The sequence below is a fragment of the Malus sylvestris genome, chromosome 11, assembly GCF_916048215.2.
Source record: "Malus sylvestris chromosome 11, drMalSylv7.2, whole genome shotgun sequence".
Taxonomy (NCBI): Eukaryota; Viridiplantae; Streptophyta; class Magnoliopsida; order Rosales; family Rosaceae; genus Malus; species Malus sylvestris.
In genome coordinates, this window is record NC_062270.1 from 40,603,745 (window position 1) to 40,618,318 (window position 14,574).

Sequence of the window (14,574 nt, forward strand, 5' to 3'; positions counted from 1 at the left end):
GACACGTCACTGCACTTCGTAATCAGATTCGTTACGCCACGTCCGCAAGTGCGGTGTGCACTCTTTGATCCCATGTGAGTTTCAACGGTTCAGATGCAAACTTTCGCAAACCGATTAACGATCGGGCGGTTTAAACTAATAAACCAAAAACAGAGTCGTATATACTGCCGTACTCAGCGCAACAGGTTATCCGAACCCATAATAATATCTGGGAGCCCCACAATTCTTCTCTCCAATTTCAAAACCCTAACCCTTGAAACTCCAGCCCTTTGGCCCCTTTCTGCTTCGCCGCGATCCCCAATTTTCATCGGAAGGTAATAGAAATTAAAATCGTAATTCTTTTTTTTTTTCGATTTCGTTTCGCAAGAATCGTAGGATGATAGAATTTAAATCGAATGTGAATTTGCATTTTGATTATCGTTTTCGGATTCTCGTTGACTGAGCTCAATAAAATTAAACAAGGGTTTCTGTGATTTGAATTTTTAATTTATTTTCCATTGAATGCCTTAAGGCAAATAGGATCCTTGAAGATTTCAATTTGTTTACAGAAGATGTAACTTTGGAGTTTTTCGTATCCGAATTTTCAATGGGTTTGTTTGTTTTTTGGCAGTACAATGAGCAGTCGTAGTACAAGCAGAACTCTCTATGTTGGGAATCTGCCCGGTGATGTACGCGAGAGAGAGGTGGAAGACTTGTTTTTCAAGGTAATTCAGTTTGTTGTTTGAATTGATTTGCAGACACAATGCTATGCGGTTTTTGATGGGAAATTGTTGTTTGGAATTCATTTGATTGTACTTGTATGTGTAGAAGTAGAACCGTACATTGATGGGTTTCATGTTGTTTAAAAATGAATAGAATTTTGAAATTAGGAATGGAAAAGCACGTGTTTTTTTTCTCTCGCAAAACTTGCTTAACCTTCGTATTATCTTTCTTGGGTGTGAACAATCATATTATCTTTCGAAAAACTTGCTTCTATATAATAGGACTTAAAATAATAGCCATGAATAGACTGACTGAAATTTCTAATTTTCTCCACAGTATGGACGCATAGCCCATATTGACCTGAAGGTCCCTCCAAGGCCTCCTGGTTATGCATTTGTTGAGGTGAAATCACTTGGCTACTTTCTTTACGTTATTCATTTTATGTTTCATATGTTCTGTGTTTGAACAAGTTCTTTGGTACAGTTTGAAGACTCTCGTGATGCTGAAGATGCACTCCGTGGTCGTGATGGCTATGATTTTGATGGGCATCGTTTACGGGTAGGCTATTATGCTTACTTTTCATGGTAGCAGTGGTACTTTGCCTATACATAGTATTCTGATGTATATCTCTGTAGGTTGAACTTGCACATGGAGGGCGTGGGCATTCATCTTCTTCAGATCGTCAGAGTAACTATAGTGGTGGTCGAGGTGGACGTGGGATGTCTAAGCGCTCAGATTATCGTGGTGTGTATTTCATTTGATATACTTTGTGCTGTTTTATATGTGGTAGGATGCATCTGATGTGTTTCTAAACCTTCTCCGTCCACAGTGTTAGTCAGTGAACTTCCCCCTTCCGCTTCATGGCAAGATCTTAAGGTGTGCTATTGTATTTATCAGATGAAGATTTTTTTTTCATTATAATTCTCCCTTGGTGTGGTAACTGTCACTTCATATCTGACTCATGTGATGCATTTTATTTAGGATCACATGCGACGGGCAGGAGATGTCTGTTTCTCCCAAGTTTTTCGTGATGGTAGTGGTAAGTTGCTTTTCATATTCGAGGGTATTCCTTTGTTATCATGTGTCAGATATTTGCTTGGATATTTTTTTGCGCATCTCCAATCATGCTCTCCATTTTTAATTCAAAATTTAGTTAAAAAGTTACTTTAGGAGTTCTCTAGAAAATTTCTACTCTTAGCATACTCACTAATTTACGGAGTCATTATGATTGTGAACCAATAAGAATTAAGTTTTCATGTAAAATATTATTCAAACATTCGTAATTAATGCTATGAACTCCTTTCTCACTCTTTAGAGTTAGCATTTTCAAGTTTGTACATAGCTTAATAGAATTTCCAGTTTTTCTCCTACCATCTCCTGCTAGTTTTTGTTGATTTGGCTGGTTTTGTCATGTTGGTGACTTAGAAAAATTTATGATATGTGGTACGATAAAAGTTGCTCAGTGGTTCATAGTGCTTCTCAACCAATGTTCAGACTGTTTTTGGGATGTATTCTGCTCTTTCAAATGGTGTCATTTTAATATTGTTTAGTGGTTCATAGGTCTTCATATTTCAATCGTTTTAGCTTTTATCCTATGTTTTTTTTTTTGTAGGCACAACTGGGATTGTGGATTACACGAACTTAGAAGATATGAAGTATGCGGTAAGTGTTCCTTTTACTTTCTCCCTCCAGACATAAATAGTTTCTTTAACCTTCTATGAAGCATGAGTACTAGGTGTGAAATATTAGTATGTTGATGTGTCTGAAGCATCTATGTAAGAATCTCAAGCTTCATAAATTTGTTTTCTGCAGATCAAAAAGCTTGATGGCTCTGAGTTCCGGAATGCTTTTGACCGCCAATCTGTTCGTGTATGAATCTTACAGCTGAAAATCTCTCTCCTTTCCTTCTATACTTTTGTTAAATTCGTTTATTATCTCATTTTACTACACAGGTGAGGGAATATGATGCGAAGAGGGACTCATCTAGGAGCCCTAGTCGCGGTCGATCTCGTTCAAAAGGCAGGAGCTACAGTCGCAGTCGTAGTCCAAGTTATAGCCGGGACAGAAGCAGGAGGTTTGACCATTGTCAATTCCACAACTCTTTAGATGTGGGGAATAAACATTTCTATTTAATGTTGTGACTTTTACATTTTATTGCAGCAAGTCTCCAAAAACCAAATCTTCACGCCGCTCACCCGCTAGATCTCGATCAAGATCGGCTTCTCTCCCTGGTTCACGATCAAGGTCTCGCTCTCCATCAGAGTATGGGTTATTTTTATTTTTCCAAATATTCATTTAGCTATTGGTTTGTTGATTACGTTTGATCTGGGTTTTCATGGGTCCATGAGGTGAATAATCATGGAGATTACTATTGCAATAAGATATCATGTGTAGAATTAAATGTCTTCTTGCAGTTGTAAAGTATGAATTATCTCATTTGTGCTGGAATCTTTTTGTGTTGGTCAATTCCTTTGTTTCCTGCTCAGCAGTTGGGGTTGCCAAGAAAGAGTCAGATATCCAACTAGTTTTTATTTTCTTTTCCCTTTTTGCTTGCATGAAAATTACCTTTGTTTTTCTTTTAGATATGGATATATGCGGCGAACTGGGGATTGGATTTTAGGATCTTGATTGGATAAGGTCGATTGCTTACAACTCTTTTTCTATGGAGGTATGCTGTTGTTTAGATAGGCATCTTTGCAAAACGTTCATGGTGCCTCTGTTCTAATGCTTTTGGCATTGTAAATGTCCATGGGTGCTAGATTGGGATCAATGGAAGTCTTGGATTGCACTAGTAAAGCTGGATATCTGTGAACTAAGTGCCATTGGGACTTGGAAGTCATCGTCAATGAGCAGTAGAGACAATTTGATTTTCATTTCATGCTTCAACATTTTGCCAGGCTAATAGGTCACACTATCTGGATTTGCTGGATTCTTGTGTTACAGTAGGGAAGAATGCTCCTTTTCTTTCCCACTGTTGTCTTAAAAATAATTATAAATTTTTCTTTTTTTCAAATATTTCTCCCTCTGATTTTGTGATCTGTTTTGGCGGGGTTTACGTCAATTCTTTCATTCATTTTTTCTTCTATTGGTATGCTAAATGTTTAAATTTTTTTCTTCTATCCTTATTGGATGTGGTAACTTCACATGGAAGAGGCATCAAGGACCTTGGATCAAATTGGTAATAGGAACATGGTTATTAAATTCGGTTGTTTCTGGAACTTTTGCAGATCAAGATCAAGAAGCAAATCTCCAGTGCCTTCGGTAAGTCTTATTTTTGTACTATTGTTTCACTTAAAAAGTATTTCAATATCTTTTTACTTGCCCCATTTCGGTAGTTTTTTGTATTCAGGGGTTAATTTAAGATATTATTGAGGTTTGTTTATGACATTTTTGTACTGTGATAGTGGTTGAATGACGGCCTCTCAGGATTTGTTTTGACATTGGATTCGTGTGATAACTGCAATTGGATTACGGCTCTTTGGCCCTTTATAATTTTGTTTTGTTGGCATAATCAGAAACGCATAAGTAAAAGCCCGAAGAAGCACCTTAGTAAAAGTCCAAAGAAGCGTAGTGCCAGCAGGAGTCCAATCCGGAGCAGGAGCAGGAGCAAGAGTTTGTCACGGTATCATTCTCAAGCATTACATTTACTTTTGTTAGTGTCATCACTGTCGCACCATCTTTTTCTTCTCTTGACACATTTTCCACGAATTGCTATTGCTTTGCGAACGTTGAACTCGTGCAACAATTCGTTCTAGACTCTGATTGCAATTCTATTTGATAGGTGATATGATGTTATCCCTGACCTGAAGTTATCGCTCGGAGAAAGGTTTACAATCCTTGTTAAGGGACTGTAATTCGGGCACCTTTTATTTAGCAAACTTGTAAGTTTATGGATATATTCATTTTCAAATCACTGTGTCTGTTACATTGTTTACTGCGGCGGGCTGTTGTTTAACTGAAAACTGGCGTTTTACCATCTTCGCACCTTGTAATGCATTTGAGATTCTTTGCTACATTTTCGCTTGAAGTCTCGTTGTTCATTTATTTGTTTAACATTGACGCGATTGATGATAATACTCGAATGAACATCCAGCGACGGAAAAATGTATGTTGAAGGCCCTCGTATGTTCTTTTGACAATGCGATATTCTAAACTAGGGGATACATGATGTGAAATTGGGTGCAAGAGGGATGACACGCTGCCTTGGTGAACTGGCCTGACTCGCGTGTGCCCGACTTTATCTACTTTGATGCACTATTTTGTGTCAAGTGATAAGAAAGTCTTATAGGAGAGGTACTCTCTTGAATTTTGATAGATTTACCACTTCTTGTCTATTGGATGAGTAATTCTCTTTTTGGACACGTAGCAAGCATTGATTAGATGGGCGACGATGAACTATGTTTGGTTGCAAGAGAGAATTTCACGTTGAACTATGTTTTGTTGCAAGAGAGAATTTCGCGTGTTGTAGCGATAAGGTGTTATGAAATGCAAATGATGCAAACTAGCAGTGGCAATGCAATCTGCGGAAAATAGGATAATAACAAATGAAGTCTGATTTTTGTTTCGGCACACTGAAAAATCTTTGGCCTTTTTCGATTGGTGGTTATGCCATTCAATATTTAAACGACAACGTTCAGATTTGTGGACTCAAATGTCCTGCATCTAACACCGCACACTTTCAACCGAAGGCAGCCGCATTCCACTCTCATTTCTAATCACGACATAAAATCCAATAAAATATAAAAAAATTTAATAAAAAGCTTTCGATATTATTTATTTTAACGAAAAATCATATTTTTACTTTAAAAAGTTAATCATGGTACTATTCGCTTATAACATCTTTTTGTTCTTTTCGTTAAAACTTAAAATTTTCAAGTCAATTTTATTAGTTTTCCTTAAAATATATGTTGTGATTAGCTACGAGAGTTTCATTTGCAAAGTACTGTATCCTAGTTAGACACAAGAATTTCATTACCTGTAAACTTATTTTATCAAACACGAGTACTTCATTTTCAATAGAATGATTTCTTAATTGGACACGAGAATTCTCTTTTTAATGAACTTATTTTGTGATCAAACACGAGAGTTGGATTACTAACCAATCTTATTCCATGAATCAAACATGGCCACAATGAAAACTAGATGACTCAATTATTATACTTGAGGCAAGTGAATCAAACACAAAGTCTCTATCTACAATTATTTTACCAAATGATGGATTTTCTCAACAAGTTCGGATAAGAGCATCACAATTCCTCGAATGTCATATGAGAAGGTGAGGGGTGGCCCGGGTGGGGGAGAGCCACACGTTTCCTCCTAATAAAGTGTGGTCAAAAGGCTCCCAAGTGATGAGGATGTAAATTGTCCCCCAAAAATAAGTGGGTGTGACAACATGACAGTGAAATATACAATTTTCAAGCCTCACGTATACTCACGAGAAATTTCGAGGGATCACAAATGAGTCCGCATTCTCATTGGAATTCTTTTTGTGAGAATTTCAAAGATTTATAAATCGTGTCTGTTTATCGTACATTATGTGATTAGAAATTACTTTAAATGTTTTTATTTAAAAATAAACATAAACAGTACTTGACAACAATTGATCGCACAATGTACAATGAACGGACACGATTCCCAGATCCTCCGGATTCTTACCAAAAGGATCCGGAGAGGATCAGTTGGGTCATAAATAACAATAAAATCTTATCTTACTAAGTGAAATTGTTTGTATGATTTTAAAATGTCATGTGCTTGGTTTTACGCTGAGTTTTCTATTAGTTTCAAGTACTCTATGCTTTTTTTAAAGACCCTCTCCAAGTATTACTGGGTTTTCTTTTACCTCTTTTGTCCTGAGCCTCTATCTCATAATCGCATTTTCTAACCGGAATATCTTTAGGTCTTCGTTTCATATGTCCAAACCATCTTAACCAAGTTTCTCTCATCTTAACTTCAATTACGGTCACTCCGTCTTTACCTCGGATATTCTCGTTCTGAATTATGTCATTTCTCGAGGGGTCACAAAATAAACAAATTTTCTAATTAAAAAAAAAACAAATCAAAATGAATCAAACTACACATATTTCTTTTAAGTTAGTTGGTCATAACAGCACAGTTCAAAGATTAATTCATTTTGTTGTCAAGATATATGTCTATTTTTTTATAGAAATTATCTCACGTTGCATGATGTTTCAATTCAATAATACGGTGTTATGTACGAGCCTTTCTCAAACTTTGTACTCAAGTTCGAGTCACTCGTCTTGTCAAAATAATATAAATCAAATAGCTGTAGAATCCCCCAGAGAGCCATCTCAGCTCCACCAAATTCCAACGGCAAAAAAATCACCTCGCTTTCTCTCTCTAGCCAACCAACCACTCACACACACACTGTTCTTCGCAAACTTCCCCATCTCTCTCTCCCCAAATCAATTCGCCGGAAACAAACTGAAAAACAAATCGAACCAAACAATCGGAAATTCTGTTAACCATCTCTCAAAATCCCCCAAAATACCCAAATCCAACGTCAATTTCGTCCTTTTGTCCCCTCATTTCTCAGACAAGTTTGAATTCCGATGGCCGGAACTCTCTTCTCGAAGCTCTCCGACGACGTCGTTGTGAACATCCTCTTCAAGCTCGAGGAGGACCCGCGGAACTGGGCTCGGCTCGCCTGCTCCTGCACCAAGTTCTCCTCCATGATCCGAAACGTCTGCTGGAAGACCAAGTGCTACAAGGTCATTCCTTCCGTCGTCTCCGATCTCCTTGCCGGCTCCTCCGAGCCTCCCGGCGGCTGGGCCGCTCTTCACAAGCTCGCTGTCTGCTGCCCCGGCCTCCTCCACTCCGGCGTCCTCTTCGAGAACTCCGACTTTGGGCTCGAGCGCGAGCTCGGTCCCGACGAGGATTACCGGAGATTGGACTCCAGTCCGCTCGGCGTATCTCCGGCGGCGAAGCCTCCGACCGAGGCGTCCTCGAGCCAAATTGGCGCGAATCAGGAGGGTGGTTCCTCTGGAAATGATTGTTCTTGGTCTCTGTTCGATGATCTTTATTTCGATACAGTCTATAACGATTCTGAAGCCCATGATCAAGAGCAAGACAATTCCCAATTAGAATCAGCGGCGACGGAGGCGGCGGAGGATCAAGTCTCCGTCGATGTCGATAATGGCTCCGTTCGAGTGGGCAGCGAATTTTCGATTTGCAAGAAAAGGAAGGTGTGCAGACCGATGAGGTCGCATTTGGCTTCTGGGGTTTGGAATCTGAGCCGTGAGCAGGGCAACAAGCTTCTCCACAGCCGGTTCCGCGGCGACCGCTTGTACATTTGTGATTGGCCCGGCTGCGTGCACATCGAAGAGAAGCGAAATTACATGCTTTTCAGAGGGATTTTCAAGGATTTCAAGGGGTCCCAAGTGTGGAGGACGATCAAGGATGGGAACCGCAGCAAGATTGATCTGAATTGCGCGTTTTGCACCTGCAAAGACACTTGGGATTTGCATTCTGCATTCTGCTTGAGGCGGGTTTTCGGGTACCATGACGATGGCGAGCCGGTTGTTCGAGCTTATGTCTGTGAAAATGGACATGTCTCTGGGGCTTGGACCGACCTGCCATTGTACTCTTGATGGAGATTGCTCTCTAAGGAGGGCATGTACTAATACTCCGAAGCACCATAGAGTTCTCGCTCTCCAGGATCTGAGGAGAGTGGAATGTGTTTTTATTTCGATGTATGTCAATTTTTTCAAGCGTTGTTGCTGCTGTTATTGTTGTGTTCTCAAAACCTTCTTTGTTGTATTGTTGTTTTGTTGTTTGCGTTTCAATAAGATTGTATTATTTCAATGTCATGTTGTAAGATTTTAATAAGATCCTAAATTTATATTGAGATTTCGAATGCGTCGTGTGTTAAGTCGTTGAATTGTAAGAATCGTCTAGACGTAGTGAAATGCAGTAAATGCACAAGTTCTAAATGTAGATGCTCGGGATCCATAGACAATAACATATTTTACATCGAGTAACAATTCTTTACAAGGATCAAAACAGCAACCATGCTTGAAATTATATGCCGGCGGACTGCCGGACAGCTACCGCTCTTTAGTAGAGACGTTTTGGAGAGTGGCAGATTTTAGTTTTCAATTTTCGGCCTCTTCACAATCATCACAGTGCAGTGAGCATGATGAGCGCAATAATCGCTTACGCTGCCCAGGACGGCCCTGCAAGAGAAGGAGAGAACCAGAGTCGATTGATCGTTACTGCCTGCAAATTTGCATTGCATGAAGAGAAGCAGCAAGAAAATGGAGTTACCTTTTGATAGCTCCATAGCCATGGCTTCCAGAAACCAAGATGGATGCCTTGTGTTTTTCTACAGCCTCACAGAGAACGTTTCGAGCATCCCCAGCCACCAACTCCACCACCACATCATTCACCTACATAAACATCAAATTAAACAAAAAATATTAGCCTCAAAGAGAACGTTATGAGCTTTTCCCTGCAGAATTGGAGAAACCGGCACAGCGACATCCAAGATGTAAGTACGTTTCGTGAGGATCATTACCTGTTTACTGGCACAAATTTTCTTCGCCTTCTCGACAACTCGCATGGCTATCTTCTGTAAGTCTGCCTCCAGAATTGGCAAAACTTTAGCTCCTCCTACACATTTCACCAAGTTGAGTATATATAGCTGCATTATACCCAATTAATATTTATGCGTATATAGAAAGAGCTCGAACGCCAACTAGTTAGTAAGTTAATAGACGTGAATATCTACATACCAGGTCCGACAAGGGCCATGGCGGGAGGAGGGGGCTTGGCATGGACGACGACGAGCTTGAAAGCGGGGTTTGATGTATAGGGGATAAAGAAGTGGCTGAGAGTCCATTCGAGCGCGTACGTGCTGTGGTCGCTCTCGTCCATAGCAACCACCATTACTTGCTTCGAATTCTCGACAGTGTTACTCGCCATTGCAGCTTTGTTTAGATCGCAATTGTCTTCTAAATCGTAATAAGATTGAGGTATGAATAATTTGCTCATCTTCTGTGCCTACTTATATTGTAGGTACAGTATATGGAATTAATTATTGGCTAGACCCCACTAATGATCATCTTAATTATAAATTTATAATTAATTAAAATAACACATTACCACTGGCGCTGTTGGATATGCTGGTGGAATATATCTCTCTTACCGTCCGCTGGAATAAAAATAGTTCAAGTCTATATTTAAAGAGAAAAAATAGAAGATTTTTATCAACAGATACCTTGAATCTAAGAAGCTGGCTAGTCATCAATAGATACCAATTCTTGATTCTTTCTATCAGTATAGCAATAATCTAGTATCGAATTTTCTTTTAAAAAAAAAAAAGGTCGTGGATCTAGGATAAAAAGTCAATCGCAAAGCGTTTGTGGTTTATTTAGTTTAAAATGTTGAGTTACTTTTGCACCTGACGTCATGTGTTCCAACTTTTGTTTGTTTTGTCCAATCGATTTTATATTTAATTATTATTTTTTATAACTGATTCTATTGGACCCTTTTCACTCTTATCTTCTACGGTTCTACCCTTTTGAGTTTTGTAACACAATATTTGGCAGTCGTTTTCCCATAAACAACGGCGTATATATCCATCTTGGTTTCTCCCAAACCAATAATTCCAACACCCTTTTGCTGTCGTCTGTTGTTGCACAAACGCCGCCCCAGATCATTCTGTGGCCTATGTGGTTTTTCGATTGAAAATTTAGGTTTTCTATGCGAGCTGACATGCTTTCTTATCGTCCAACAATATACATATATATACATATATATATATATATGTATGTATGTATTTTTTTTCACTCTTATTTTCTCTTTTTACGTTCGAAGCGTGTTATCCACACACCTTTTGATTGCACGGATTAAATAGGCATAATTGATGTTAATAGTGGTGGACCATAACCTGTCTCTTTGGAATCTTAACATCTTGATTCTTATGTTGGTAGTGCAGAGATTAAGAAATGGCAATGAAAATGACGCTACTTCGCTATTGAACATTTCAGCAGGAGGTCCTGCTTACACTTAATCCCGGGTGGACACGTGTCCAAGTTTTAATTTACGTGTCCACCCGAGATTGGATGTAAGCAAGACCTCCTGTTGAAATGTTCAGCAGCCAAGTCTTATTCCAATGAAAATATAACTTATATCATAACTTTACCAATCAAACTTTTGATACACGGATCAACTTGTCATCCAAAAGTTTGAAAGCTTAAACTTTCGACCTATAAATACATGTCATACTCTGAAGTTTGAACGATCAAACTCTAAGCACAAAGTATATACATACAAATAACCTTTCAAGATTCAACTCTCAAATGGACGAATCCACCGTATAGGGAAAATTAGGTTCTAATCCCTAGTGATAATATTTTCTTGATTGAAACCTTATGTGTTTTAAACTTTTAATTGAAGTCCTTGAGTTATTTCCACGTTAGCATTTTAGATTATTTTTATTATAAATGAGAATTTAATTGAGCGTTTAACTCCTCTATTTCATGCAACTAATTATCATCTTACATTAATTACTTTTTCAATAAAATTTAATTCCTAAACATTTTGTTTTTTTTATTCTACCGAAAAAATTAAAATATGTGGGAAAAAAAATATTTTTGTATTCATATTGCGTATCCATGTTTATAATTTTTGGGTGCAATATTTATGTTTATATTATGTACCCTATATCAATTACCTATATGTTTTTTTTGGGCCCTAGAATGTGCCCATATCAATAAATATTGTACCCACTTATGAACATGAATAGTGAATACATAACATGAGTCCATATGAGGTTTACCCATATTTTTTTTTCCAGTCATAGAATAAACCTCGTATGCATCCATATGAGGTTTATTCGAAGAAGGTATCAATGTTATATAGTAATTTTTTTTTGTAAGAGAATGTACCCAATGTTTTGTAGTACATTAATTTTTTTTTTTGTTTAATTGATGAATGTACCCACAAGGCTGGTATTGATTTACCCGATGTTATGTAGTCCATTATTCCTCAAGGTTCTGGGTTTTAAGGCTGGTATTGATGAATGATTGTGAAGATTATGATGATAAAGATATTTAAGAGTTTAATCTATCTTTGATATTTAAATCACAAATCATGAGTTTTTAATTCCATAAATGTAGGTAACTGCAATTACATATTTTTAAATTAAAAAAATACATTAACACTAATTTGCTGAGGTGTACATAATTCATGGACTTTAATCAAACATTGAAAACCAATAAGGTTTCAATTAAAAAATATTGAAGAGTAAGCACCGCCTTCAAAATCTCCCTTTATTATATATGTATTGTAATTTTTCACGATGGATTTTCTGTCTTGCTTAATTGAATACCCAAAGGAGGCTTAGTGCTTGGTTTTAGGCTTCTTCACGATCATCACGGTGCTGTGAGCGTGATGGGCGCAGTAGTCGCTGACGCTTCCCAGAACCGCCCTGCAACAGAATCAAACGCAACATTAAGATTTCCACGGATAAGTAACATCATTTTCCATGAAAAACCTCAAGCTCGGCTCAAACTTAATCGCGCGAATTAGTGATGGTTGTTTGTTCCACTCGAAAAGATTAGATTAAGTTTGAGGGAATACCTTTTGATGGCTCCATAGCCATGACTTCCCACAACCAAGATGGATGCGTGGTGTTTTTCAACAGCATCACACAGAACGTTCCTAGCATCTCCTTCCACAACCTCCACAACCACATCGGTCACCTGCAACCATTAGAATATGTAGTGCTCAGAAAAGCTGCTAGCGAAAGGCAATTTCTTCGTATCACATCGGTGTGCAATCATTTGGTTCCGCTGTGTTCTATGATAGCATAAGAATTACGAATCTCGTGTTGAAACCATCATATAGAATGGAAACCATCTAAATACCGATTTAGAGGCGCAAAATTCCTTGGCCTTCTCAGTTACGTGGGCAGCAGTCTTCTTCAAATCAGCTTCCACGATCGGCAGAATCTCCGCCGCTCCTGCAATTTTAGCACACATGCAAAATAATTAGCTAATCATAATTAACTAAACAATCAAAACAAATCGACTTCTGCACATTTGTTATTTTCCGCGGCAGTTTATTCCTCTACTCTGCATTGTAGAGGTGCGTGAAAATCACTTCATGTCGCAGTAAGACTCTTACCGGGGCCGGCGAAGCTGACGGCGGCGGAAACCTGGACCTTTGCGTGGACAATGATGAGCTTGAAGGGAGCTTTGTCGCCGCCGAAGGGCTTGAAGAAGTGGTCCAAAGTCCATTCCAGAGCGTACTGGCTCTGCTCGCTCTCGTCCACCCCGATCACCATCACTTGCTTCTCTGCCGCCATTAATGCTCACCCTTCCCTCTCTAGTTCTTCACCGTCTTTCTTGTGTTCTCGTTTCTCTCTCTAGAAAAGCAGTTTTTTTTGTTAGCGTTTGGAATAAGAGCTTTTCTTGCCGGCTATTTATACGAAGGGCTTGTGCTTTCAATGGAATCGGTTCGAACGAGCGAGCTTGCTTGCTTGATTCTTCATACTTGGTACAAACAGCGTAGTCTGATTTGGCGGACATGAATATAGCTTATCTCCTAATCATTCGGGTTACCTCTAGAAAGAAACGACGGGCGGTTAAGGCAAAACAATCACAGATTGGCGCGTGAATATAGCTTAATGGTATTCCTGTTTCTCTGCTATTGGCAATGGATAATTAGTAATTGTTCTTCGTTGATTAAGGCTATTAATAGTGTCACTTTTGTTTGGTTAGATTAAGGGCTCGTTTAGAGCTATTTTTAAAATGATTGAAAATGTTTTTGTAAAAATATTTTTGTAACCAATCTTTAGTAAAAGAGGTATTTGTCGATTTGCTTCCCTGAACTTGTATAAAGGTGCCACCCCCCTAAAATTTTATAAATAGCCTATTTACCCCCTAGTGTTAGATTTTAAATTTTCATCCAATTTTCATCCATCCAATTTTCCGTTCTTTTTGCCTCTACACAGTTGTCATGTGTTGTCCAACGATCAAAATGGATAAAAAATTGAATTAAAAATTTTAAAATCTAGTGTTAAGGGGGAAATTTACTATTTATAAAAATTTAGGAGGGTTAATCGGCTAAAATTAAAGTTAAATGGGGAAATGGTAAATTATAAAAGTCCAAATCTTAGAAATCTTATACTTGGCCCGACCTGTCTCGTTGCATTTTAAACGGTTCCGGTCCAATCTCTCAAAATTTGAACCCGGCCCGGCCCGTACCCACTCCTAGCAACAATAGGTTCTGATGGGGCCTGTTTAGATGCTGGTCGTGAGTTATCTGCAACTGTTTCTTCATGTTTTTCCTCTTCACGGTTACTATGATTCTTTCCACTGCGCAATAACCTGACTGCGTTGCATTATTCATATCCTCTAGGATTAGGGACGATTTGACTAGGAATTTTTCCTTTTCTCTCTCAGTCACTTAGCTCAGATGTTTTTCTAAATTTTTAATGGAGGCGATCATATTCTACATCTCTTGTTTATTGTGATCAATGTACTACCTTGTGGATTCAATCAATTTCTCAAAGCCAATTTCCCAAACAGCCTTATCTGGTTCGGCAGTTGCTGTACTGGCTATGGGGGATATGGCTTGGTCTGCTAATTTCCAATGCACTTGAAATTCGGGTAATCCCTCCATCCTAGGTTATAGAAATTCGAGTATGGTTCACTCTGGTAATCATTCATCATGTTGACATGTTCATCGACGAGCTCGGGATAGGCATCCCTATGCCGGCAGCCCAATAGGTCATGTGTAGGCATGCTGCATATTATACAATTTGTTGTCATAGCTGTAGGTGGTGGCTGCTCTGTAGGTGAGGCAATGTGCTTTAAAATCATGTCAAACTTGGTATCAAAATTTTCA

At 38.6% G+C, this 14,574-nt stretch overlaps 4 protein-coding genes across 12 annotated transcripts; 2 read left to right on the forward strand and 2 right to left on the reverse strand.

Annotated features, from left to right (window-relative positions):
- The first annotated feature begins 186 nt into the window (after positions 1-186).
- Positions 187-4,717, forward strand: LOC126588911 (serine/arginine-rich-splicing factor SR34-like). Of its 9 annotated transcripts, none has more exons than XR_007611665.1 (14): positions 187-314; positions 611-704; positions 1,039-1,104; positions 1,186-1,260; positions 1,338-1,446; positions 1,532-1,578; positions 1,684-1,741; positions 2,315-2,364; positions 2,515-2,571; positions 2,655-2,776; positions 2,863-2,964; positions 3,285-3,370; positions 3,930-3,963; positions 4,218-4,257. XR_007611665.1 is itself a non-coding variant. In XM_050254062.1 (14 exons), exons 2-14 carry the CDS (start codon positions 615-617, stop codon positions 4,485-4,487), a joined length of 903 nt encoding a protein of 300 aa, XP_050110019.1. In that variant the 5' UTR covers positions 187-314; positions 611-614; the 3' UTR covers positions 4,488-4,717. The 9 variants fall into 9 exon arrangements, 7 of the variants coding, with proteins under 7 accessions (XP_050110019.1, XP_050110020.1, XP_050110021.1 ...); XR_007611666.1 differs by having other exon boundaries at positions 2,863-2,946; XM_050254062.1 differs by lacking the exon at positions 3,285-3,370 and adding an exon at positions 4,484-4,717 and having other exon boundaries at positions 2,863-2,946; positions 4,218-4,324.
- Positions 4,718-6,943: 2,226 nt separating this feature from the next.
- Positions 6,944-8,575, forward strand: LOC126588910 (phytochrome A-associated F-box protein-like). The gene has a single exon (XM_050254061.1). The coding sequence runs from the start codon at positions 7,272-7,274 to the stop codon at positions 8,307-8,309; it is 1,038 nt and encodes a 345-aa protein (XP_050110018.1). The 5' UTR covers positions 6,944-7,271; the 3' UTR covers positions 8,310-8,575.
- A 69-nt stretch (positions 8,576-8,644) lies between these two features.
- LOC126588913 (universal stress protein PHOS34-like) lies at positions 8,645-9,998 on the reverse strand. The gene is made up of 5 exons (XM_050254069.1): positions 9,938-9,998; positions 9,453-9,720; positions 9,236-9,330; positions 8,986-9,107; positions 8,645-8,894 (listed from the first exon to the last, which is right to left on the reverse strand). Exons 1-5 carry the CDS (start codon positions 9,962-9,964, stop codon positions 8,807-8,809), a joined length of 600 nt encoding a protein of 199 aa, XP_050110026.1. The 5' UTR covers positions 9,965-9,998; the 3' UTR covers positions 8,645-8,806.
- Positions 9,999-11,928: 1,930 nt separating this feature from the next.
- Positions 11,929-13,211, reverse strand: LOC126588653 (universal stress protein PHOS34-like). The gene is made up of 4 exons (XM_050253752.1): positions 12,850-13,211; positions 12,591-12,685; positions 12,304-12,425; positions 11,929-12,151 (listed from the first exon to the last, which is right to left on the reverse strand). The coding sequence occupies exons 1-4, from the start codon at positions 13,028-13,030 to the stop codon at positions 12,064-12,066; spliced, it is 486 nt and encodes a 161-aa protein (XP_050109709.1). The 5' UTR covers positions 13,031-13,211; the 3' UTR covers positions 11,929-12,063.
- Between the last annotated feature and the right edge of the window lie 1,363 nt (positions 13,212-14,574).